Source organism: Pristis pectinata, chromosome 20, assembly GCF_009764475.1.
Source record: "Pristis pectinata isolate sPriPec2 chromosome 20, sPriPec2.1.pri, whole genome shotgun sequence".
In the NCBI taxonomy this organism is placed as follows: Eukaryota; Metazoa; Chordata; class Chondrichthyes; order Rhinopristiformes; family Pristidae; genus Pristis; species Pristis pectinata.
The window spans coordinates 21,642,412-21,670,254 of NC_067424.1; the positions used below are offsets into that span (position 1 = coordinate 21,642,412).

General features: G+C 38.0%; 1 protein-coding gene across 1 annotated transcript; it reads right to left on the reverse strand.

The window, feature by feature from the left end:
- Nucleotides 1-797: 797 nt before the first annotated feature.
- On the reverse strand, nt 798-27,652 carry LOC127580837 (leiomodin-1-like). The gene is made up of 3 exons (XM_052034772.1): nt 27,105-27,652; nt 10,452-11,891; nt 798-3,160 (listed from the first exon to the last, which is right to left on the reverse strand). Exons 1-3 carry the CDS (start codon nt 27,369-27,371, stop codon nt 3,134-3,136), a joined length of 1,734 nt encoding a protein of 577 aa, XP_051890732.1. The 5' UTR covers nt 27,372-27,652; the 3' UTR covers nt 798-3,133.
- Between the last annotated feature and the right edge of the window lie 191 nt (nt 27,653-27,843).

The following is a 27,843-nucleotide window of genomic DNA, read 5'->3' on the forward strand; positions in this document are numbered from 1 at the left end:
ATGCTTTTTTAGAAAAACACATATATCCCTCATGACATTTCAAAGTACTTCACTACAAATTACTTTCTCAATCAAAAAGTGATACTATTTCTCCACATATCTTTGGAAAAGAGATTAAAATGCCTTTAAGTCCCAGATCCATGATACTGCATTTACCTTATATTTTATTCAAGAAAAGCAATGTGATTATGATCTCTTTTTTGAAATTATAAGTTGATAATATTTGTCAATACATAAATCATTGCAAAATATATATTTTTTGTTATTGTACGTCAAGATTTGGACATGCTAGCTCTATTGCCTGCAAACTGAATCACATAACATCACATTTTTGATAGAAGATATTTTAAGCAGAAATGTGTTTAGGCTAGAATATTCTAAGCAACATTGTACCATAAACATTAGTTGAACAGAAAATTGGAATCTGATGTCTAATTACACTTTCATTATGATGAGAATACACAGTAATATGCTATAAACACATTAGAAAATCTTTATAGAAATTATTTACATCTGATGTTACAGCAACAATCTGACTGTGTACAATTTATATTCCAAAATTTTAATATCTGCAATGTTAAAATTACAAGTTCATATTTTACTTGATAGGCAACATTTATTTCGTGCATTTTGGGTATTATAGGATTTACTGAGCTTTATATTTTGCGTTGATTTCTTCTCGTGGAATTCAATTATTTTTATTCGGCAAAGTTCACAACAGATAATTGCATAAATACTTTTTCCATCACTTTGGATATTTAATTCAGTTTCAAAATACATTAAAAGGGCAAGAATGATTCTGAGCTTGAGTTAAACAGTCCATTATGTGAGTTATTGTTACATACTTCCTGTTATGTGTTTTACATATAAATTAAATGTGGTCTAATACTTATAAAGGTAAGCAAGGAGATTATATTTTCTGTATTTCACATTACCACCAATAACATATAGAGCAAGTCATAAGCAAAGGATGCTAAAAGCCAACCAATGAGTGAGACAATAAAACCAGGCAAATAGTTATATACAAGAAAAATGATGCTTTTAATTAGAAGAACCAGCAGCCTTTGTATTTTGCTGTTTATTGTATTCTCGGTGAAGTGTTTATAACAATATTGGAATGGAAGTTACGTGATTGTTTTGTTGCTTGTGTACATCTTGATAGCATGTTCGCATTAAGCATACATTTACAAATGTTCACATATTACATATTAAACTATTACAACACAGAAAACCAACAAAGACAAATATTTACAATTCCTTAAGGATTAAGACATTGCTCTTATTTTTTTACTCAAAATAGTCATTGCAAACAAGACTATGTTGCCTAGAAAATATACCAAGTGGTGACACTTTTTATTGTGCCAAGCAATCTGATTTTTATGACAAATAAAACAGGGACTGCAAAGTCCACGGTTTTTGTTTGGGGATTTTCTGTGTATCTGATGCATAATACAAAGAGGGCCCCATTCGTACACAGTGTTGGGCAATGGCACGCACTGCAACACAGTAATGGACACTATTTCTGGGACTTTCAGTGATGTATGAGTGACATGTGCCATTTGCAAGCTACTCACGCAGAAGTAGGCTTTCAATATACCTGTGAAACCTGCTCCTGTGCAATGTAAGGTGACCTCCCAAGCTACTGCAGGAACTCAATTTGGTTCCCTTTAAGTAATACATTACCCAGCTTTTTTCTGGATTCTTCACCCCTTCCATAAGGACGTGATCTCCCAACTCTCCAAACTCATGATCTTTGCCCCAACCTCTCCACTCATGAGTTTCCCAACCTAATTCCCTCTATGTCCTGATCTGATCCCACCCAAGACGAACCCCCATACCCAATCTCTCCACACATGAGTCTCCCAACCTAATTCCCTCTATGTCCTGATCTGATCCCACCCAACACCAACCCCCTATACCCAATCTCATCCAGCCACTGGCAATCCCCCACAACCAATGAACACATCCCTTAATTAATTACCTCAGCCCCAATTGTAGCTTCCTTAGCTTGACTGGCCCCCATCGATCACTGATGATTGTAGCACCTACCTCCATCCACCACTCCTTTCCCCACCTCCACACTACTACCAATACCTGGCAGCCGACCCTCCTCCAACCATTCTTATAATCAATACTCCACAGTCCTTATGGCTTATCCTATGGGCTACTCTCCCTTTCAACTCCCAGGATCCAGCCCTGGCCTCAATCCTATCAAATTTCTTTTGTGTACAGGGCACTGGCAGAGTGGATGAAGGGAAGACCATCCCTCATGTAAATATTATTCATGAGGTAAGGTCTTCCTAAGCTGTTACATTGCCTAGCATCAGTCCCACAAACAAAGTCACCATGGACTGACTATTTAACTCATCTTTGGAAGAGCTGACAAAATTCCAGGCATGGGTCTTTAATCTTACAGTACCCATTTCTAAAGGGACCATTTAACAATCATTGGATATTCTTACTTCTGACCATAGAGGGCCAGCTTGAGGATTTCATTATGGGTTTAAAACTACCAGGCATCCAACAAGCAGATCTACTTTGCAGAGTGGGTGGGGTGGAGGAAGGTAAACAGATGCATGTTGAACTTGGAGGGCTAATGAAGCAGGTTATAAGCTTAGCAAGTCATTGTTCTATGGAAGGAGGGAGGTTAAAACTGTGCTTGCAATTATTGTGGTAAAATAGAATCATAAGAGAATACTTGAATCAGATTCTAAATGTAGTCAAGATAAGCATTTTATAAAAGATATGAATTCAAAGCAGTGGTAAAATGTATATAGTGTAAAGGATAGCAATGAGGACATCAAGAAATAACTAACCACCAAAAATAATCAGGAAATCTGCTATTAAAGAACTCAGAGCAATAGAAATAAAAATACTGAAAGAGTTGTTAGAAATGTACAGCAATGAAAATTAGTAAGAAGATGGAGAGATGAGATTAAGCAATATACTGTATGCTTGAAGGTGCTCTCAGAAAGATTGCTATTCTTTCACAGGATGTCAAACTGTGATACAACAATAAAAGTCCTTCAAATGATCAGAATGAAAATAACAATGAAACTTCAGTTACAATAATGAATTTGAGTCATGTAAAGATTAATGGGGCAACTTCAACAGCAGGCAATGGCACATCTTCTTACCGCAACAACTTTGGAAGTTCAACCTAAAATCAAGAAAGTATTTACATTAGAAAATCTTTTTAAATAATATCATCAAATCAACTTAGAGCTCATTGTTAATGAAAGATTATAGTTTGCTTTTAAAAACATGTACTGCTGAATTTATAGGCCAGAAGTACAAGAGAAGACAATGGTACTAAATTGGAAACTGGCAGATGAACATTTCTGTAAAATGATTAGAAGCCAAAATAACAAGTCTACATGTATATATAGGAAGTAAAGAGTAACTGTGAGGCAGTACAAGGTAGAGATCTGAGAGAGAGAGGCACTTTCCATTGCTCTCTGATCCAGAGAGCTTGGACTCATGCGCTTGTGGGCTCCATGGGCTTGTCAGCAGACACATCCTGCATACAGCGCCTGATAGGTGTGGTGCTTTCTGCAGGAGATCAGAGGTCTATAAGTTGGATGGCAAGAAGGAGGCTCTTCAACCAATTAGACTGATGAATCCTGAATGAGAATCTCAGATTCCCAAGCAAAGAAACAGAATGTTTAGATTACATTTAAATCATTGTGAAACAAAATAAACAGTTGGACATAAAAGCGTGTTTAAATGAGGGACAAAAGCAAAAAATAGAAATATTTTATAAACAAAATCTGCAACTTTAATTTTCTTCTGAGCCAACAAGGCTTCACAATCATTAACTTAATTTTTCATGCCTCTACAAGTTGTTCAGCAATAACTCATGAATCCCAAACTTTTCTTCATGCCTTCTGCATAAATGGTAGTAAATTAGATTAAGCTCACATCATCACAGTGATCCCTTTGCAAATTCCATCAGTAAATCTACAAAAAATAGAGGAGCAGGGTGTACTGCACATGTGTGGATGTCAGATTTGCTCTGTAATAACAATGTGTGCTGTCACTCTCACCTTTATTGGTAGAGCAAAGTATGGGTCATTGTCTGGCTCTTGCAGTATTTGTTTATACTATACAATTGTAATTGACAAGGCAGTTTCTCTTTAGATTCTATTCTTTTTGCCATGGTTTGATGTATTTATTGGCATTAGCCAATAAATACAATACATACAATAAATACAATAGTTCAGGTTGTTAGGGAGGTGTCCCCATCAAACAATTTACAAATATGACACTTAAATATTTAGTCATTTTTGCCTTGCTCCCTGGTCCCTTTAATCCTTTCAGCAGAAGGTAGTTCAGGTGCAGGACCCAGTGCCAGATTCTTGGAGCACCACTCAGTGTGAAGGGATGTCCCTTTTTGAAAACTAATGCACTTTCACATGATATAGATCCCCTTTCAATAACTTTCCAACTTAGAGGAACGGAGTTGATGACATAATATTGCTCTGTTTCTACTGAGAAATTTTAGTCCAGTCTTTTTGTTTTGTTTGTTTGTTTTGAAATTTTTGTTTTTAGCTTAGTTTGGTTTGATATATTGTTTATAATTTTTCTTATTGATTTGGGTTTTTTTTCTCTTTTTTTAATTTATATAATAAATCTTTTTCTTTCCTTTCTTTTATATTATATTCATTTACCAAGAGATCATTGAATCTACAGATTATTTTATATTTTATTGTTCTTTATGATTATCTATGCCATGATTGTTCTCCTGATCTCTTTGTATTACATGTACAAACATTGATGTTATATATTAATCTGTATTAATCTGAAAACTAATAAAAAGATTGAAAAAGAAAGAAAACTAATGCAGGACAGCAAAGATGCTCCCATCAATTTCTTATCTGTTTCCATTAATAAGACCCAAAATCATCTTCACTGGATTGCAGCAAATAACGGCTAACAAAATCTATTTCGCAGAACAGTGCAATATACATTTCTTGTATTTAGAGAAAATGTCATATTTTATTATGCTGCAGAATAATGTCCCTAATAAGTTAAATGACGAGGTAAATTCTATTCATGTCTGCAAGAAATCCACTATTATTTATTAGATTGTAGTTGTTAATGCCATTAATAAGAATTCTGAAAAAGGCATGGTTAGTGTAACACTTTACAGCGCCAGTGACCCGGGTTCAATGCCAGCCACTGTCTGTAAGGAGCTTGTATGTTCTTCCCATGTCTGTGTGGGTTTCCTCCGGGTGCTCTGGTTTCCTTCCACTTTCCAAAGACGTAAAGGTTAGGAAGTTGTGGGCATGCTATGTTGGTGCCGGAAGCGTGGCGACACTTGAGGGCTGCCCCCAGAACATGCTATGCAAAAGATGCATTTCACTGTGTGTTTTGATGTACGTGTGACTAATAAAGATATTTTATCTTATCTTAATTATTGTAAATAAATCTAAAACTAATTATGATCAGCCATAACATCTTCTGGTAGGTTTTTTTGTAATGCACTTAAAACTCCTGATCCTCTTTTCATTTGTCATACATGACATTATAAGGCATGAAGAATGCCTTGGATATTTTCTCAGGGTCAATGACATTCGCCACTCCTAGCTCATCCTCTTTGTTACCACTCTCAATTCCTTCACTGCCTCTCTAGACTACAACTCTGCCACCTGGTCCTGAAAGACTCCAATATTGTTTAGAAAAAGCAGTGAAAATACTGATGCCAGCATCCCCAGTCTCACCATATTTTACATTTTTGTCACTGCTGTGAACCCTTTCCTGACCACTGTCAGATTGAACCAGGCTGTTGGTGATTAGTGACCTGGCTGACCTCAGACTGAGCTTCTGAACTCATATGTTCTCCCTTGCAAACACCTGTTATTCCCACCTCTATGAGGTCATCAATCTTCTCTCACAGCTCACCCCATCCATGCATGAAACTCTCATACTTGTAACCTCCAGTTTCATTCTTACAGTGCTCTCCTGGTAAACCTCCCATCCTCTAAAAACACATCCAAAATCTGCTATCCTAGCCTATCCTTATTTGCCTGCATTGTCTTATAGTCCCTGACTGTGTCTAACATAACCAAAAATCAAATGCTTACTTCATTCACCTTCAAATTCCTCTTCAAGAACAGAGAAAATAAAAAAACATTGCATTTGATCAACCTAGCATTTAAATAGAACAAGGCTTTTATTGACTTTCTCTTCCAATCCATTTGTCATTGTTTTAACCATTTGTTTTAACCAATTGAAATATAATTGTTTATATTCTTGGCCCTCAGAACATCATAAAGCATTTGATAGGCAATTAAGTCCTTTTGAAATGTAGTCACTACGTTAATGTGTGATCTACAGCAGCCAATTTGCAGGCAGCAAGCTCCCACAGACAAGAACCTATGCCCAAAAAATCTAGGCAAAACAATAGTGTGCAGTAATACTAGAGAAATAAAGGACTGCAGATGCTGGAATCTAGATGGAAAACCATAGTGCTCAGTATTGATTGCAGTCCTTCTGAAGGTGCCATCTTTCAGATGAGATGCCAAACTGAGCCTCATCTGCTTTTTCCCACAAACAGCAATATGAAATGACCAGGCAATCTGTTTTAATGTTGTTGATTGAGCGATAAAAATGCCAGACCCAGGGATAACTTTTGTACAATTCTTCAAAGTAATGCTAATAGATTGTTTACATCCATCTGAGTGGGCAGATGAGGTTCAGTTTGACATCTCATCTGAAAGACAGCACCTTCAAAAGAACACACTAGATACTTGTGCTTAGATTGCTGGAGTGGGACTTGAACTCACAATGTTCTATTTCAAAGGTTGCATTCCTTCGAACTCAGAAGTGACTTCTAAGTCAAGGAGTGACTTGATCAAAGTTTTCAAGACAAAACAAGCAAGAGAGGATAGATGATGAGGATAGATTTTACTCCAAAACTACTTCTGGTGGCTGGGAATAAGGAACATTGTTTAAAAATTAGAACCAGACATTACTGGAGTAAAATTAGGAAACAGGTTTACACGCGGAAGGTAACCGACATTTGGAACTTTCATCCCACCAGCACCAATTGTTGCTGGTTCTAATGGTCACAATCTTTTTCATAGGGGAGGGGAATCTAAAACTAAAGGAAATAGATTTAAGTGCGAGGGGAAAAATTTAAAGGGGACCCGAGGGGCAACTTTTCACACAGAGGGTGGTGCGTATGTGGAATGAGCTGCCAGAGGAAATGAGAACAATCACAGCATTTAAAAGACATGTCAACAGGAATATGGATAGGAAATGTTGAAAAGGATACCAAATGCAGGCAAATGGGAATAGCTCAGGTGGACAACTTGGTCAGCATGGATAAGTTGGGCCGAAGGCCTGTTTCCATGCTGTGTAACTCATTGACTCTTTAATCTAAGATTTATAGATTTTTAATAATTAAAAGAGTTAATGAATGTAGGACATAGGCAGGTATATTGGGATTGATCAATGATTAGCCATGGTCTCATTCAATAGCATGACACACTCAAGGCTTTCCATGTTTCTGTATTCTTATACGGGTGGATGTCTGTAAGAAGCCACACATAAAATCATTGATTAGGTTTAGTTTACTTTTGTAATAGAAACACACTTTCAACGACTACTCTTGTAACCAATAACTTCTTTGTTCTTAACAGGTGCTGCACAAGATAACAGGGGGGATTTTAATTTTTTCTTAAATGTAGTTCATTCCCAAATCATGTATGTGGAAAAATTGTCAAAAGATCAGTGGATAATTATCTTAATACACACTCGACATAAAGATCCGTGCTTTTATTACCATTGTCACAATATTGTTTGATTTTCTGTTATCCAGAGCCTAGTAACAATAACCTGATTTTTCAATTTAAAATGAATGATGAATCTAAGATGGTATAGATCAATCTTATTGGACTAATGAAGGTAGACTTCGCAATTAGAGGAGAGCTGAGACCACAAATGCATAATATTGTGCCAATCCCAAATGTGTTCTCGTCTATCACTAAATCAATTTCTGGTGTAAACCAAAACTCTTTGCTCCTATAACGTTCAAACAGTTTCTTCAATGCATCTTCCTTTCATAGGCAGTTCTTCATTGGAATCACAGTTTTGATCCTATGGAATTTACTTAATAGATTCCCTGCACAGTTTGCAATTGAGATCTTTACCTATGATGATGAGGAACGAGTTCTGCCTGGTTTTTGCTTTTAGTGATATCATTAACTTTGTTGCTAAAGGCAAGATACAAAATCACTGTTCTGTTTAATACCACTGGGACTCTTAAGTGGTTCAGGAAGGGCACGATGTGCACACATTTTTTTCAGCATAACATCAAATTGTTGGCAAACTACTAAGAATTTTAGCATCAGGCTGCAAGAGCTTCTACAAGTACTGGAAGAGGAAGAAAAGTAAATGTTGGTCTCCTGAAGCTGAGGTAGGGAATGGAGAATCTTCATAGTGGAGGACACCAGAACTATATCATAAAGACAATCAATGGACAAAAGAGTGTGAGCAATTTAAAACAATTAATATCACTGGAGTAAAATTCTGAGTAAACTAATGGGACCAAGGGTTAACAAATCCTTTGGAGCCAATGGCTCCAGACTTCCAAATGGGGTGGCTGCAGGGATATTTTAAAAATTAGGCTTTATAGTGGCAAAATATTACTAATTCAATGCCAGGGTCTTGCATTGATATAAATCATATACATCTTTACTTTAGAAAAATGAAATGACAAAAATACCTTGGTTATTGCAGAAAATGTGAATATCTTGGCTGTACAATTCCTGAATTCTCATCAAAGGGTAAGAACATAAGAAAATAGAAGCATGAATAAGTCCCTCGGCTCCTCAAGCCATTAGTGGTTGATCTGCACTAGGTTTCATCTCCTTTTCTATGCCAGTTACCAGTGCCTCAATTCCCTGAAATCTTTTAAAAATTTAGGTACATGCTCTTTAAAAAGGAAGCTGATACATTTTGACAAATGAGGTTTTGTGAGAACTAAGTCATTCCATTAATGGCATTCTATCTGCCCAATATCTGCTTTGATTTTATCCTTCCAAGCCAAGGAGGTTAGAAGCCATGGAACTTTGTGGTCACTGTGTTTCATTCAACCATTAAGAAAAGAATGCACAAGCATTTTAAAACTGTCAAAATGTTGGGCCAAATGTCACATTTAAATTCAGCAATCACAACTGAACAGTCAACCATTCACCAGCAATAACGATTAGTCTTTAATTAGCCTCAGCTATTTATACACTGCTGAGAATTTACAGGCAAACTTCCCTCTGCAGCTGCAAATGCTTCTCATCATGGCCCTACTTGGAGCAATCACCCCATCCATATCCAGCATTAAATGAGAAGAAATGATTTTCATTCAGATGGTCACTTTTAGTATAAAAGAAACCAACAAACATTTGCCGAATTATTCAGATATTTTGTGTTTATAGCCTGTTTTAGGTGTTATTAAACAGTGCTTCTCCCAACAATCGAACGAGTGTAATTTTTCCATAGCTCTCCTTGGAGCAAAGATTTGGAACATGATCTCCAAACAACTGGATTCCTTGAATATATGGCTTGTATATAACTAGGGTAATAACTCTCTTCTGCTGCAAAGTTTAACAAGATGATGTCATTTGGTTCATTTTTATTTATCCAGACATAGCAGAGCGTATCCAGTAGTGGCTTCTTATTCTGGCTCCTGCTCTAATGTCTAACCCTCCAACTCCACAATCTCTCTACCATGTCCCAGATTATCAAAGTAATTTTCCCCTCGTTTTCAAACCTCTGTTTTTTTCTCAATCTGGGCTCGTATGCTGTAATTTTATTCCACCTATACCCCATCAAACATTACTCATTCAGCTCACTCTTGTCCTCTCATTCTTATAACCAGCTCCCTCCACCTTCCCACTTTAACACCTGTTTCCAAAAGCTTACTCTTTGATTTCCAATCTATTGCTCCCCTTTCTACAAGTTGTGTGATCCATACATCCTCAGGTATGCCGATATAACTTAATGCATTTGAAGAGTGCGCAAGAAATGCTCCCAGCTGATGTGCTGGAATATGAATATGCATTAAAACAATTTTGAAATGTTTATGACCACTACTAAAATAAGGGTTTAATCTTGTTCCATAATCCTGCCATTCCATTCCTTTACACATATTTGAACTTTATGAATTTGTATTTTAACTTCACAACTCAGGATTTTTAACTTTAATCTGTATTAATAAGATAATTAGAGAACGTCTTGCATGAATTTACTCATGATCACCTCAAATAATTAGCTATATAACCTAAAAAAATAAACATTTTTTTCTCATTTTTTAAAATATATGTGCACACAATCAGTTGATTTAAAATATTTCCTTTCAGATTCTATAATAAAACATATTGTCCAGACAATGAACTTATCAAGTTCTCTGTCTTCTGGAAATGCAACCAATCAGGAATGGAATTATTTACCTTCTTCAAGTTTTTCAAGTTGCTCTGTCGAATGGCAGCCAATAGCTGATCTCTCGAATTTCGTTCTTGAGCTGGTGGTCTATCTTCCAGCTTTCTTTCAGATACAGGTGTCAAGGAATTTCTTAAATTCTTGGTCTGGTCATTTCCTTCCACAGTCCTCTTGTTTTGTGATTTATGGTTTTGTGTCACAGAGTTGGCATTTTCAGACAGTCCTGGGGGTGGTGGAGGAGGAGGAGGAGGGGGAGGAGGAGGAGTTGTGTGAGCTGCAGCCTTCTTTGGACTTGGTTTAGGGGATGACCATGGTGAACTTCTGGGAGAAGACTGTGGAGAAGGTTTTGGTGATTTCTGCATGCCAGTTGTCTTTGGAACTTCCAACCCCTGCTTCTTATCCCCTACTTGCCCCTGTCTCTGCTCTTGTAAACGTTTTTGCCTCTGTTTATCCATGTTTCTACTCAGTAAGTTTGTCACAGTCATACGTGGCCCTGCTAACTCAAAATGGTAGCCCAGCTTAAGAAGGGTGGTGTTTTCCTTCAAAAGTTTGGCAATATCCATCTCAACCTGTCCTCCAAAAATGTGACGCTGATTGTGGAATCTGAATTCTGTCAAGACATTATTCTGCTGCAAAGCTCTCATAATAGCAATGACTCCTTTGCCAGAGATGTAGTTTGATTCCAGATTCAGGTTTGTTATGCTTTTGTTTACCCTTAACACACTAGCAACAGCAAATGCAACATGGTCATCTGCATGAGTGTTGGCAAAGCTAAAGGTTTTCACCACAGTATTTTCTTTCAGTGCATCAGCAAAGCGTATTAAGATCTCATTGTTTATTCGTTCTGCATTATTTAAGTTTACTTCAGTTACTCCAGGATCATTGTTCTTAACTTTCTCTATTGAATCATCATAAATGGTTGGAGTTGTAGCTTGTGTTTCTGAAACTTTTGTTTGGTTTTTCACTTCCAGGTTTTCTGTGTTGGGTGAATCCTTACATTGTGTGGAACAGTGTTTACCAGAGTTTGTCGCTGAATTGCTCCGGCAGTCTTCATTTTCCTTAATGTCTTTGGTCTCGGTTTTTGTTTTGCTGTGGTTTCCCTCTTTGGCGATTTCCTTTGGTTCTTCTTTCACTTTATTGAGCTTCTCTTCCTTTTCTTTTTCTTTGACCTCTTTGCACCTCCTGTTTTCTTCTTTCCCCTTTCCAATTGCCTCCCTATTCTTCTCCTTCTCCGCATCTTTTGTCTCTTTGCTCTTCATCTTCTCATCAGTTTCTCTGTCCTTGAGATTTTTAATCTGCCCCCTTTCCTTGTCTTTCCCTTCTCTTTCTCCCTGTGTTTTACGCATTTCCTCACCTTTTTCCACGTTTTCATTGTCCAGTTCTTTGATTGCTTCATTTTCAGGTTCTTTTGTTTTGGCTTGTTTACACGCATCATCTGGGCTTTTCCCTTCCTAAAAGAAAGGACATTTATAATAATGAAGTCATAGAGATCATGGAAAGAGGCCCTTCAGCTCACTAAGTCTGAGCCAACCATCAGGCATGCATTTACATTAATCCTCCACTCAGCCATTTTATTATCCCCACACTTCCATCAACTCTCACCAGATTCTACAACTCATCTACACATCAGGGCAATTTACAGTAGCCAAGTAATCCACCAACTCACATGTCTTTGGGATATTGGAGGAAACCAGAGCACCCCAAGGAAACCCATGTGGTTACAGGGAGAATATGCACATTTTACACCGACAGCACCAAAATCAATAGTGATCAGTATTAAACCATATGAGTTTATCAAAATTATATAATGTCTAATTGATGAAATTGGAAAAAAAAATTACCACAGTAGAAATTATATTCTGGACTTGAATTTGACTTTGAATCAGTTTAGACAGATGAGGTTTCCTTTCACTTTAAACTTACAGCCAAAAACAGTTCTGGTCCCTATGATGCTTAAACCAGTGCATCTCAGTCTTACCTGATGACTATGATCTTCAGGTAGCTCTGCCTGCTGCCCTATTAAGCTGCAATCATTATAGCTCATAGCATTCCCTTTCAGCTTCTATCTTTTATGAGGTTTACAGTCTAAGCTTCCTCTTTCGACCAATATCCCCAATGATTGTCATTGACCTGGAATGACTTTTGTGTTTGCCGACATCAATAGACTGAACTTTAAAATGCCTGACGGTCGCAAGTTAACTGTAAAATACACAGGCATCCCCTAGTGTTTTCAGAAGGTTCCCTGGTGGGCCATTTGTGAGGTGAACATCAAAATAAAAATTGCAAATGCTGGAAATCTGAAACAAAAACAGAAAACACTGGAAGCACTCAGTAGGTCAAGTAGCATCTGTGGAAAGAGAAACAGTTAACATTTCAGGTCTAAGACCATTTGTTAAAGGAGAAGAAGGAGGTTGTTTCAAATCAGGGCGAGGTGTCTTGCCAAATATGCTGTTGAACAGGCATGAAGAAAGATTGGAGAGATTCTCAGCTCTAGGGATATCACAGTTACAGTTACCAACATTGTACTTCAAACATAAAGGACAGATACTGGGCAAGACCTGTAGCTAAAGGCTTTGCTCATGGCAGTGGTTGGAATCTGTTCAGCCTCACTGGGAAAAATTCCAGTGGTTCCCAGGAATACCCACTGGGAGGATTGATTCAAAGTTTCAATAACTCTGAGGTCAAAATCAAGCAGTTTTGCTTGCCAAAGGCCATAAAGTCCTGGGCCATTATAAGCTTCCATAAGCATTCAGCTCAGAACCAGCCTGGAACTACTTGTAGGTTCAGTGGTAAAATCATATAGGAAAATACTAATATACTAATATTGTGTGAGCAGGGAAATTAAAGCCAGAGATCCCTGTACATGTAAAAAGACAAAGAGTAAAATAGAGCAGAATTTAATATGTGATAGATGCTATGTTGTTAACAAAACAAAAAACGGACTGACTACAGAAAGGTCAGAGGAAATGTATAAAAGAAAATAAGAGAGGCAAAGAGAAAGCATGAAAAAGACTGTCTGCAGACATAAAAGGGAATCTAAAAATATTCTACAGGCATATGACTAGGAAAAGGGTATAAGAAAAAAGATGCTGTCTGTCTCAGACCAAAAATGAAGGGAGACGACTTGGCTGAGGTAATAAATGAGTACTTTATGTTATTCTTTTACCAAGGAAGATGATGCTGGAGTCTCATAAAGGGGAGATAAATTCAGGTTCAAGGTGGGCAAGGAGTTGGTAAAGAAGTGATATTAGAAAGACAGATGCACTTAGTGGATAAATCACCTGATTCAGATGGGAGGTATTCTAGACTGATGAAGAAAGTAATATAAGAAATTGCAGAGGCCTTGACTACAATTTTCCAGACATCTATGGATTCAAGGATGATGCTTGATGACCGGAAAGTTACAAAAGTAACACATTTGTTTTTTTTAGAAGATATGCAGAGAAAACCTTCTTTCCCACTGTAATAAAACTATTGAATGATTCCCTGATACAATGATATGGACTCTTGACCGCACAATCTACCTTGTTATGACCTTGCATCTTATTGTCTATCTGCAGTGCACTTCCTTGTAGCTGTGACACTTTACTCTGTATTCTGTTATTGTTTTTACCCTGTACTACCTCAATGCACTGTGTAATGAATTGATCTGTACGAACAGTACACAAGACAAGTTTTTCACTGTACCTCGGTGCAAGTGACAATAATAAACCAATTCCAATACTTGAAAACAACATGCCAATCAGATTAAACTTAGAAGCAAGAAAAGTTCTAAAATCAATAATCAGGGACAGAGTTGCAGTAGCTTGGGCAAATGTGATGTGATGAGAGAAACCCAGTATGGATTTTTTAATGGCAAGTCATGTCTAGTTAATTTGTTGAATTTTTTATGTACATTTTGCAATAATACTTTAATGGGTTTTTAAGAACATCTCCATTGCTTCCACAATTTACACATCTTGTATGATAAAACTTATCTAAAAGAACCTGTAAAGAATAAAGTTGTATATGAAATGCTTTTTTATATATGACACATTACAGGTCTGGTATGTAACATGCATATCCAGTAATAATAACATTTCCCTTCACTATTTTTTGTTATGTTTTGCCCTTCATATTATTTCCACCATATTTGTTGCTTATACTTAAAGCATGTATATTTAGTAGATTTACTTTGGTGGAGTTGTTTCAGTTCCATTCGAAGGCAGATGACAGCACACTGTGGCTTTCAAAGTACGCCTATCTCTCCTTCCCTGTTCTTTCCCTTGCTCAACATTCTATCCCTTCACATGCACTGCTGCTCCCTCATAGTTCCTTTGACCAGGACTGCAACCCATTCCTTTAACAGCTTTCTATTTTCCACCTGTTCTATTCACCTATAGCTTGTCCTAACTGGCAGTCAAGGATTTTCCAGTAGCTAAATTCCAAACCATAACCCTGCTATGGGCTTTAAAATGGCCCGGTTTATATACCAACGTAGTAAGAATGCTGTACATTCATGAAAGAACATAAAGCCAATTCCCTGTCAAGCTGTAGAATTTATTTTGCAGAAGCAGCATTCACAAACTAATGCTTTAATTAGTTAAACCTCCTAATTTTTTTTAATACGACAGGGATCTCTTTTTTCTTCACCTCTTTTACTAAAATATGCATATTCAAGTTTGACCAGGTCTAGGCCCCACTACTGTATAATCAACTCAACAGTCAGGATTCTTACAAGATTTCCTCAGTAATTTTGAGATTCTCAGCCGGAAACCATACCAGCCCCCCCCTCCCCACACACACACACACACAAACACACACACTCACTCATATACACACATACACCCCTCTATGCCTCTACCAATCATATGAGGGGCCAACACACACAACTACAATACTTTCAGAACCCATTCACTGTTCATCACTTGCAATTGCACCACTCCTGACACACTTTAGACCTGCTGCTGTTCCAGCCTGTGTGTTCTCAGGTAGTTGATGAGGCCAGTCTGCGACCCAGAGACTTTGCCACAGATGGGGCAGGAGATGCTTGACAATGCAGATGTAGTCTGGGAGGTGGTGTGCTTCCTCCACACTTGGCTTCTGTGTATTTCCAATAAGTGGACATGAGCCACTCAACAATATCCTAAAAGCTTCTTCTCCATTTTGAGCACTTCAAGAGTCAGTGAGGATGTTACATATTTTCAAGGAGGTTTTGAAAAAATCTTGAATATTTCCTCTGTCCATCTGGTGATCCTTTGCCATGACTGAGCTTGGAATAAAGTTTAGGAATCTGGTATTGGACATGTGAATGATGTGGCATGTCAACCACAATCAACTGAGTGTAATTAGGATCACAAAATTGGGGAGGGAATAATGATACTGGTTTGTCTATTCTGCTAGTGCACTTGATGCAGCACTTTGTGCAAACTATGTTGGTGATGTCTCTCCAGTGCTTTCAGGTTCCTGCTGCAGGTAATCTATGCCTCAGAAGCATGCAAGACATTAGCGATCACTGCTGCCCAGCAAACCGTGAGCTTTGTGGTGGGTCTGAGGCCTTAGTCTTCAGACACTCTTTTCCTCAGATGGCCAAAGTGTGTGCTGCCATCATTGTGGTGCTTTCCATCATTGATGTCTGTCATTGTTGAGACGTGACTCCAAAGAAACAGGCACTGATCTATGTTTTCAGCATCTCATTGTGGACCCTTATTGTCAGAGGTGGTGTTGTGCAGTGGGGATAGATTCATAGAGGGCCTTTGTTTGGCAAAAGCTCTTGTGTACTCCAGTGAAATGTGCATATGGCAAGAAAGATTAAGAAAACTCTTGCGGTGATGAAGCAGCCTTGTTTGACACCAGTCTGCACTGTAATTTCATCTGTTGTGGATCTGCTGACTAAGATCACAGCAGCAAGGGAGAAAGAGACTCCATACATTGAGGGAAAGTGCTGGAGATTCAATGTATTACTTCTCTACCAAATAACTCACTCACTGTTCACACCCCAGTACATCCTTCCAGTATTCTGTTACACAGCGTTCCTTATCCCAAAGTTCTCACACCAGTTGCTCCATTTCAGAACCTAGAAATTCTATCATAAAGGGCAATTTTTTTCTGAACTTTCACCCCTCCTGTGATTCACTCCACACCCCACCCCCTCCAATCCTTGTCTTCCCCCTGTATCTTCATACTCACCAAATATTTCTGTTATTCATCACCAGTCATCTTCTTCCACCATCTCCAATCCACACTCCAACGCACTTCCTCTGTGATCTACACTCTGCACAATAGTAGATTATAAAGGAAGTGCTTTGGGCCCACCTGTGCATGTAAAGCATATTCTACAACGTAGGACCCTTGTGCATGGGACAATTCTGGACCTTCAGGGCCTTACACTCAAAACTTGTTGGTTCCCCATGCAGTGCTCTACCCAGGTCTTCACTCCACATCGCATCCTGTCAGCACCATCACATTCGGAATACAGGTCCTACTACTCAGAAACCCCCAAATAACTCCAAATTCCATAGACCTCCTTTTCATCATTCCCTAACATCATTCTGTCCATAGCCTGACACATGACTTACATTGTTGTCAGATTGATGCATTGGTCGGTCAGCAGTACCTAATTCCATGCCCTACCTCTTTTCTGGTGCTGACACACATCACTTAAGGATCTACATCTTGAAATATTTTGTTTGCAATCTTCATTTATGTCCTCTATTTTAAAAAGATAAGACATAAAATGATAGACGTACTGCAGTAATCAAATCCATAATTTCCAAAAAAAAGGAAGGACATAATCAGATTATTGCAACCTCTTGGTACTGCTAATAATCCCAAAATGACTTGATGTCACTTGTTATTACTGATGTGTATGACATCCAGCAACTTGTGAAAAGTAAGGGAAACTCCATAAAGTGCAAACTTCCACATCGGTGAATGAATTATGTTCCTCCAACGTTAAGTTTGCAAATATGACAGCTCATTCTCAACCTCAATATGATTCTCATGATTTCACTAGATTTATGTAATAATTGTGAATTAAATATGCCATAGTAAGCCAGGGCAGATATCTCTTAGTGCAAGTTCCTGCTTAATTAGGAGACCTATGTGCTTATACTGCCAAACAACATCTCCAACCCAAAAGGGTGAAATATGGAGTCTCATTTTACAGGCAGTAAATACTTGTCAGAAATTTTGTTCTTACTTTTCATTAATCTTCTCTTTCTATTTCAAAATCCAGTCTTTGTTTCCTTTAATTTCTCCTTCTGTACCTAATTTGACGTTAATGCCTGCATTCTAATTCATCCTATTCACTGTTCTTCCAGTTCTTTCTCAATTCCAAAATCTCATTGTTTAATGAGGTAGAACAGTGGTCCTTTCATTCATCCAGCTGCTCCAACTCCCTCATCGTTCAGTAATCAATTCACACCCCCATCAATTTTCAGCACAGTTCTGTTTAACTGAAAGCTGTTGAAAAAAATTCTAACTAATGGGACATGCTGGACCATTTTACATTTCATAATGGTTTCAATCTTCCACTTAAAATGCATTTAATTAGATGGAAGCTCACTGCCCCCAAGCACAAGCTGAATTCCAGCCTTTTGCGTGGTTAAGTTCTATCCTAGGGACATCCATCTTATGCTGATAGACTGCACTTGGAGTCTTGCAGTGCAGTGCAGAATTCCTCAGATTTCCCAGCTGTTAGGCATCAACCTGTTTCCCATTTGACAACAGGTCACTTGCAACCTAAAATTCACAGTCTGAGAAAAAAATTTACGCATGTTAATATTGATGGGATACTGTGTTTCATCATGAAAAGCATAATGTTTAGAGTGAAGTAATTAATCAGTAATGGCTAGCCTTCCTTGGAGTATTGGGTTCAGCTTTGAGCGGCAGGGTCTACCAACAGCCCTCTGGAATGGTTTTGCAGATTTAAAGGACTTGGCTATTGTCCTTTTTGATAAAAAAGAAAATTAAGGATCGGCCCAGACTGTTTAAAATAATGAAGGAAAGTAGAATGTTTCTTTTTCATGGTGGAATCTGCTGAAGTTGAACATAATCTCAATAAATGAGTAAACCAGTTAAAAATGAATCCGGGAAGATTTTACCTAGAGTTCTAAGGTTGCAGAATGCACTTCACCAAAATGCTAAAAATAGTGAATCATCAGAGATGGGCAGATTGGTGAATAAAGCATTAAGAAATATGGAGACAGAGCATCAATTCGAATCTTGAAAAAAAAGAACTAACCTACTCCCATTGTTTATAATTATATTTTGTCCCTTTTACTTTACAGAAGTTGTATTGACATAAAAACCACCTCAAAGTGAATTTAACAATGCAGTGATAACAAAATTTATACCTACCATTGGAAATTTCCTGTTGACACCTTGTAATATCAATGTAGTGTCAATAAAAGCTCAACTTGCCACGAATGGAAATGTTATATACCTCCACATTTGCAATCAACAAAAAATACAAAGCCTGCAGAGTTGATGGCCTAAATGACCTCATTCTATGCTGTAATAATATGATTCCATAATGTTATTCTTTTTTAAGCTTTTGTTGTAAGAATATGAGAATAGTTAACTGTTGCACGAATATGAGAAAACTAAGGACACCCAGCAAAGTAACTATAATCCAATGCAACCTACCATTCCATTTCTGTAATTCCTCCCATTAAAACATTTATTTGTATCAATAACAAACCCATGTTTCTTCCTTTACTTCCCTACCTGGGAAATCAGAAATATTTACCACTATTTGAGTAAAGGACATTTAACCAATGCATTTCTAAATTCAAATTTAATCCATTTACATTTATCTGTAGTGACCTTATTTCCACAGCACCCATTAGAGTTTAGTTTATCTGCACCATCTAACATTCGTACACCTGCATGGGTTCACTCTAGTAATTTTTCTTTCCCTACTATACAGCTTCTTTAAGCACAACTCACAGTTCATCTCCTTTTCATTTTGTTCCCATTCTCAGTGTCTTTTCAACTGCATGCAATTTTTCAGATTTTAATGAAAATATTTATCATATATTTCCTCATGTTAAAAATTCTTAACATATATTGCAATGATACAGATCATTCTAAAAACGATGACATTTCCTCTGAGTATTGTTAAATAAATATTGAGCTAAGTCTCTTTCAAACAACAACTGACAAGAGCAGAAGTAATTATTAAAATAATATACACAAACTAGATAATAGATCATAATAGACTGGTATCCATATTTGTGCAGATTAAATATTCAACTAGTTTTTGCACCATACAATAAGCAAAGATAATATTGATTCTGGAACCTGTGAAGCATTTTCTTCAAACTTAAATATAGTTTGGTACCCACAAAAAAATGAACTGGCAATAGCACTTGAGTTTTCAGAAATGGTCGTCCACCACTGAAGAATATTATTGCAAGATATCCAAGACTCTGTCAAAACCATGACGAGCAATCTCTTCAATAGCATTCAGTGAAATGAAGACAGGAATGTAATTAATTTAATTTAAGTAAGAAAGAAAAATATTTGTGAAGTTTCAGGATCAGCTTTCATGAACATGTATTAAAATAACAATCAACCATACACTTTTAGTAATTAATTGGGCTACTATCCAGTTGAGTGAGCAGGGGTTATAGGAAATATCTCAGTTCACCAGACAGTGAGCAAAGTCACTGCATCTTTCCCACAGCTATATCCAGATATTTCATGACACATCAGCAAGTTCTGAATAGATTAGAAAAAAAGATTCCAAAGGGAAAATGTATGAAGATTCTTGGTTATTGGTTGGGAATGAGGTGATAGTTTGGGGGGGATCACAGGGAATAGGTGAGGGAGGTGGGAGGGTAGGGAAGAGTATGGAGTGGGGGAAAGGGCTGAGAGTGTGGGTAAGGGGTTCAGTGAGATTTGTGGGGGCTCATGGGCAGGGTCCAATGAAGTGGGGAGAGTGGAGGGGGAGTGAGTAGGTGAAGAGACCAATGAAACAGGGACGCAGAAATACTCAGTCAGGTCCTGACAAGCTTGCTCTTTCATTAGCTGCCCAGTTTTAGTTAATTTTCTTTTGTCATTATCTTCTGCTTCCTCAAAAAGACAGTGCCTTTTCAATGGTTATTCAGTATCAGGGTTTATAACAAGGTGTTTAACCATCAGTTTAGGGTGGATAACTGGAACCAAGGACCTTTTATTCACTTTAGCTGAAAGATTCTTTGGTCAATGGACATGGATCCAAATCTACAAAAAATAACCCTGCAGTAAAGCTCCTCTTCATCTATGCTTTGTAGCCAGGATTGCATTGAAATCCTTTGCATCTCTCCTTCCAAGGAAATATAACAATGAATGTAACTAGTGGCAAGACTTCAAGTTCTTTTGCCAAGATTACTGGAATCAACAAATGTTTTAAAGACTAATAATGATTGTGATTGTTTTCCAGTGCTCTAAGATCAGATATTCTCTCAGAAGTGTAAATATGGAGATACACATTGCTATACTACAATTACATCTTAAGACTTTTTTCTAGCATTATGCAGTTGATATTTAATTTGCAGCCTGTCTTTCTCATTGTGGAATTTATTATTACCAGTGCCATTTGTCATCAGGCTTTTGCAGTCTCCAATGATAAGAGTACAAACTAACATACTGTGGAGATTGTTTGGATTGGGTGTTGGATTGACTGACAAGGCAATGGCAAATTATGTTATGTTAGATCCTTTCCACAGCCATTATACTGACGCATTCCCTTAAAAGGACCTAGTCAATACCATTGAAAAAATTCTAAACAGCTACATCTGGGACCATTAACATCAAAAGCTTTATTCTGGCATCTGTTCACAATTTCCCACATGCGCCATTTGATAACAAACCTAGACAGAGAACATATGTTTCTTGCAAAGACTGTTCAATTTTCAGATGTTACCATTGAAGAGGGAATTATGAAATTTTTTAACTAATGTAAATTCATTAACTCTCATCTTTATTCTAGTTTTGTGTTCAAGTTAATTTATGGTGGGCTGAATCCTGCTGGATTTGTACCACCAGCTGGCCCACAGTCCCCAGTTGCCCACCCTCATCTGAATGCAGAGGGCTGAGCAAGCGGACCATGTGGACCTGAAAGGCATCTAGTAAGGCACAATGAGACTTCAGTGATGAGGCTCTCACCCCCTAACGCTCTACCTTCCATGTGTGAATCCTATTGAAATTAAATAGGTGGAACCACTATTGGCCAAATCAGAACCACCAACCTACTTACCTGGAGTGGCTGAACACAAGAGACAGTAGGGCGGGGGTGTGGACCTGAGGGTCTCATCACTAAATTCCTACTGATTTTTGATTTCCCACCACCCCATCTCCATTTTATTTTACAACATCTTTATTTCTGTATTGTCCAAATTAGACGTAATTCATAGGGACAGATAGGGTGAATGTCTTTTTCACAGGGTTCAGGAATCAGGAACTAAAGGACATAGGTTTAAGGTGAGAAAGGAGAGATTTAATAGGAACCCGAGGGGCAACTTTTTCACCCAGAGGATCGTCACTATATGGAATGAGCTGCCAAAGGAAGTGGTTGAGGTAAGTATATTAACAATATTTAAAAGGTACTTGGACAGGTACATGGATAGGAAAGGTTTAGAGGATTATGAGCCAAATGCGGGCAAATGGGACTAGCTTAGATGGGAATCTTTGTCGGCATGGACCAGTTGGACCAAAGGACCTGTTTCCGTGTTGTATGACTATGACTCTAATGACTCCAGACTCTCCCGGCAGTTCAGAACATAGCTGAGGCTTACAAATGTTCAATTATAGTTGCCTGCATTGGTTTCAATGGTAGGACCCTATAACTTGATTCAACGCTCTTTCATTTGGAAGTAGAAAATTGACTAGGCCTCAAAGACTTGACTGCTTCCCACTAGAACCTGCCATAAGTTCATGTGTTGACTTCTAGTAGAGGATAGAAATAGTCTCAGTAATGAATTCAAATTGTCTGTTGACACATCTTGCACAGGTAATATCAAGGTTACCTGGAAGGAGGATCCAATCACCTGTAAAGCTGAGTGTCAACAAAGAGGGCTTGAGTAAATTACTCAAAGGTGTCACTGCACTCAGTAGCAATATCTTTATGCTACTATCCAAGTGATGAAGTCATTTCATAAACATCATGTAATGGAGCCACAGTGCACTGTTTATTACGAACATAAACAGTTGATACATCACCAGATTTGCACTGTATAATAGTTTTACTCATGAGGATAATTTCTGTCTGAACTTTTGCTACAGATTTGATTTGCATCTGAACTGCTACCAGTGCCTTCTCCAAAAACTGGGGAGTGCACAAATTAATATTTCCACATCCAAACAAGTCGAAGTCTAGCTTTCAACTCACCCAATTAAAAACCTGCAACCTTTTTACACAAGCTCACAATGTTTCATTATGTCACTTTGCACAAAAATGTACTTCATGTTTTTTTGTTCTAATTGTGTTCTTTCTTGTAAAAACTGTGCATAATTTATGTTTAATTTATGTTTTCCTTGTGAATGTTGCTTATATGATGCTATGTCCTGTGATGCTGCTGCAAGTAAGTTTTTCATTGCACCTATGCATACATGTACTTGTGCATATGACAACAAACTCAACTTTGACTTTGACTTTTATTTGGATCCAAATGTATGCCCATCTTCCAACCAGCCCTATTCCTTATACCAAGCCTCACTACTCTGAAATTATAAGTTAGAGTCCACTCCTCTGAATACAATGTCTGTTTATTCACAATGTCAAATTGATATAGTGTTATATATACCACCACATCATGTAACCACAACCTCCAATGACAGTGGATCTTAATGAAAACCAAAACCTTTTTTACCCACACAACAAGTTTACATATCTGCAATGTGCACAACAACAATACATAGATTCATAGAGATTTATACAATAATATAGCATGGAAACGCGCCCTTTGGCCCAACTCATCCATGCTGACAAGGTGCCTATCTATGCTAAATCCATTTGCCTGCATTTGGCCCATATCCCTCTCAACCTTTCCCAACCATCCACCTGTCTGAAAGTCTTTTAAACATCGTAATTGCACCTGTCTCTACTACCTCCTCTGGCAGCTTGTTCCATGTACCTCACACCCTCTGTGAGAGAAAGTTGCCCCTCAGATTCTCTCATCTTAATCCTATGCCATCCAGTTTTAGACCCCCCTACACTGGGGAAAAGACTGTGATTATCTACCCCACATTATCTATCCCTCATGATTTTATAAACCTCTATAAAGTCGCCCCTCAGCGTCCTTCTCTCCAGGGAAAACAGTTCCAGCCTATCCAATCTCTCCTTATAACTCAAACCCTCCAGCCCAGGCAACATTCCTGTGAATCTTTTCTGCACCATCTTCAGCTTAACCACATCCTTCCTGTAGTGTGGTGACCACAAATAGGGAGGTGCTGAAGGCTGATGTTGGAATGAGGAAAGCAAGAAGAAACATTGGAAGGTCATAGAGAGCAGGGCAGAGCCTGAATCCTAGGGGAGATGCCCCACACAAGCCTGTTACCCCATCCTTCACTACCTATCTCAGGGATGACCCACCTCTAACCATGATCCGTGCAGGGGGAAATGTCATCATCTCATTATGCATATTGTTGCCTTCAGCAGAAGGTATGAAAATGAAATAGCTACTATGAAGATCTTAAAGTTAGAATGCCAACAAAATGGAAACATATTTTAAAAAGTAGCTCTCACATTAAAGGTACTGGATCTCTGATAAAAAGAATGCAATTGCTGTTGAGCCATTTTGAAAAATGCAATCAAAGTATTGTGCATCTTGTTTGTGATTATCAATTTATTCACAGGCCATTGTCCTAACCATTAACTGAGCGAATGATGTTGATGGTGCTGGATAAGGGAGAACTGTCATGTACAGAAGTAGGAGAATTTCCTGGTACTGTTCGAAGAGTGCCAAGGGATTTTTTTGCTTGTATTCAAAGGAACTCTCAAGAGTGGGCCTGTTTAACATCCCTTTCAGAAGATGGCATCTTTGGTAGCACCTCAATATTGTTCTGAAATAGAGCCCTCATCAGATTGAGGGTTCCTTCTCACTAACATCCACCACAAATTTTCCAAATGGGTTAAGTAACTGGTCACATGGTTGTAGAGGGAGCATTAGTTTGCAACTGAAGCATCTATACTGGTTTTTATAAACTGTTTCCCACGGAATAAAATTTGGCTGCATTCCATCAAATGATTTGTTTAAGACCATGGCCTGAAGCTTTTCCAAATTAGGATGGCTAGCCCACAACTGTGAGGTTTAATGAATTTACAATGTACTTCATCCAGCTGCGCTTCAGTTTGAGACTTTCAGCCTCTATATAATGCAGAAACTCATCATACTTAGATGGCTCTAAGGATCATATGGTTTATTTCTGTACATGTATTTATGATCTTAAAAGTGTGTCTACATATAATTTAAAAGGACCTCACAAATTTCCTTTCTGTTTATCTTTGAATGCAGTTAACTCTTTAATCCCCACCATTGACTATATTTTCCTGACTGTTCACTAATACTGCTGCCTCACAGCTCCAGCAATGCAGGTTCAATCCTTCTCTGCTGCTTGTGTGGAATTTGCACGTCCTCCCTGTGACTGAGTGCATTTCTTCCAGGTGTTTCAGTTTTCTCCCACATCTCAATGACATGAAGGGAAGTAGATTAGCAATTGGTTTGATCTTAGGGGAGATGGTAGATATGTGGGGACAATAAAACAGGATTAGTGTAGGATAACTATAAATAGGTGCTTGATGGCCAGTGCAGGCTTAGTGGATCAAAGGTTCTGCTTCTGTACTTTATGACTCTATGACTCTAATTATAGACAGGACTCACAAATGGGAATTGGCATAGTGCCTTTGACTCAAGACTCAATAACCCATTTTTGGCAATTGACCAAGCCTCTCCACCCACCTTCACACTCTCATACACAACTTTGCCAATAATTGCCTTCACACTCTGTTCTTCCATGACCTCCAATTTTACCTTTTACCCCATTGGTTACTTCCATGGCCACACCAGTTCTTTGGATCCCATGACCTCCAAATGACTTTCTTCCTTGCAAAAAGCTTTTGAAGTATAATTGGATGGAATTGGATGAATTCCCAAGTCATTTAAATGGGTACCATTATAATACTGGAATATGCCTTTGGATGTCCTGTGGTTGCAAAAGGCTCTACATAGAAAAAGTTTTTACATGTCTCCAGTTTTCAGCAACACTACTGAGGGTAAAGCATTTCAGGAGCTCTGTCCTTTTGTATTGCAAAAAGTAATCTGCCAGAAAGGACAGGAAACTTGCTCTTAGGTTACAAGCTGGCAATTCACAGAAGCTCAAAATATCCAACACCGATATCTTTTACTCTCCCTCATCCTCCCACCTTGCCTATACATCCTCGCCCTCATCTACCATAACATTTATTGCCAGGACCATTATTTATCTGCTGCTCATGAGTTATTGTTTGAAAGTTGAAAGAACAACCTACCTAACGTAAGCACATATGGATGACCAAAATGAAAGTGGCTTTTACTTTAAGGACCATGAAAATGTAATCAGTCCTAGAAAACAGTTACTGCTTTTGAACCTGGAACACCCACACATTACCACTCCCCAAGGGTCTTAGGGGTACAGCAGAAGCTTTACTAAATTGCTAATACCACAAGGCCTAGTTAATAGGCTGACCATGTCTCAAGCCTCTCGAACCAATGGCAATTACCACAAATACTGGTTGGTTTAAGCCAGATCTGGTAGATTGCATTCCTGTTGTGGGCGAAATGGTCAAGAGTATTGATCAGTATAGTAGATGTTCCAAACCTTAATGCATTTGTCAATGAATGATATCATGCAAAGCCTGCAAAAATGAGAAAAGAATTCCAGGTCACTGGGAAAAGTTCAGCTTCATTTTTTTTAGTGATGATATCCCTTGGGAGTTTTTGAATTGAGAATACACACATTACTGGGGTCCTTTTGTTCTTGATATTGTAAAACTTTGCAAAGTCCCAATCAGTTTAAGTGGTTTAATTCAGCTGATGGTGGACTCTAACGGTGTTTTAATAGAGACACCAGTAACAATCTCACATGATTGTTTTGTGGTGGCAAAACATTTAGCACAGTCTCTGAAGTTGTCAGTATAATTACAATATACATGCATTTTAATGCTTAAATCACAATCCAAGTTTACTACTTACTTCTAAAGAGGATCATTTCTACTTTTACTACTTTGATGTTAATCCGGCAAAGATGGTAAAACTACCCATTCATTTTATTTCAGACAGCTTCAACTCATTTTATTCATGAATGTGAAATTTCAAATCTATTCTCGATATGAAAAATTAATCTTTTACATACACAGACATATACAAACACGTATGAGCGCATGTGCACACAAATACGTGCGTGCACAAATATACACATTCTCTTACACACACACACACACACACACACACACACACACACACACACACAAAAATCAGGCAAGTTAACCATCATAAAAGAATGTAAATGAAGAACATCAGGCATGGAATCTTCATCACAATGTTTGTTGAACAACCAAAGCTTAAGCAGAATATTAAAAGTGAAGTGTTGTAAACTGTAATTACTGTACTCAAACTTTCAATTGATTTTGACTAGTTATTAATATACATCAAAAAACTCACGTCAAAAGGCAACTCTTTCTTTATCAGTGTCTTGGTTGATTTCTCACAGTAGGTGAGCATTGCTTCCCGATCATATGTTCCTGTTGGCTGCTTCTCCGTCTGATTTCTCTGTCTCAATCCGACAGCCACACTGGAATTAGGATCCATGACCTCCAACTCTATCTGTAGTTCTTGCATTTCCTCCGGAGAAAGATTTGCCAGCAAGTTATCAATATCTGGATCCTCGCTCACCTGCCGTTTGTATTCTTGCTTTCTAAATCGTGACATTTTTCTATTTTGTGAACCAAGAAAGCCCAAGCTGCAGCTGTACAGTCTAGAATCACCAGTTGAATCACCCTTTTGCAGTTACAGTGAAATCCAGCTATATCCAAGGAAAGATTGATTTGACAATGCTTGATAGGTTGAGTAATAAAACTAGCTTCTTTAAACTATTCCCAAACAGCAGGTGCTGAAGTGCCAAGCAAGAGTGTAGTGAATCCTTATATGATTTAGCAACCAAACATGAAATGTGAAGAATAATTGATGTGAGATTGCACCACTCAGACACTGCTCCAAGTGCTTTTTGAATACTAATTACATAAACAGCCAGTTAGCAGTGAGAGGGGGATCTGACAGCCTATCAGTTTAGGTTGCATGGTGAAGACATTCCTTGGAATCCTAAGCAGTTGCATTACCAAATTTAGTACAGCAGATTTAGCCTTGAAAGGCAATAGGAAGAAGTTCAGCAAAACTGAGACAC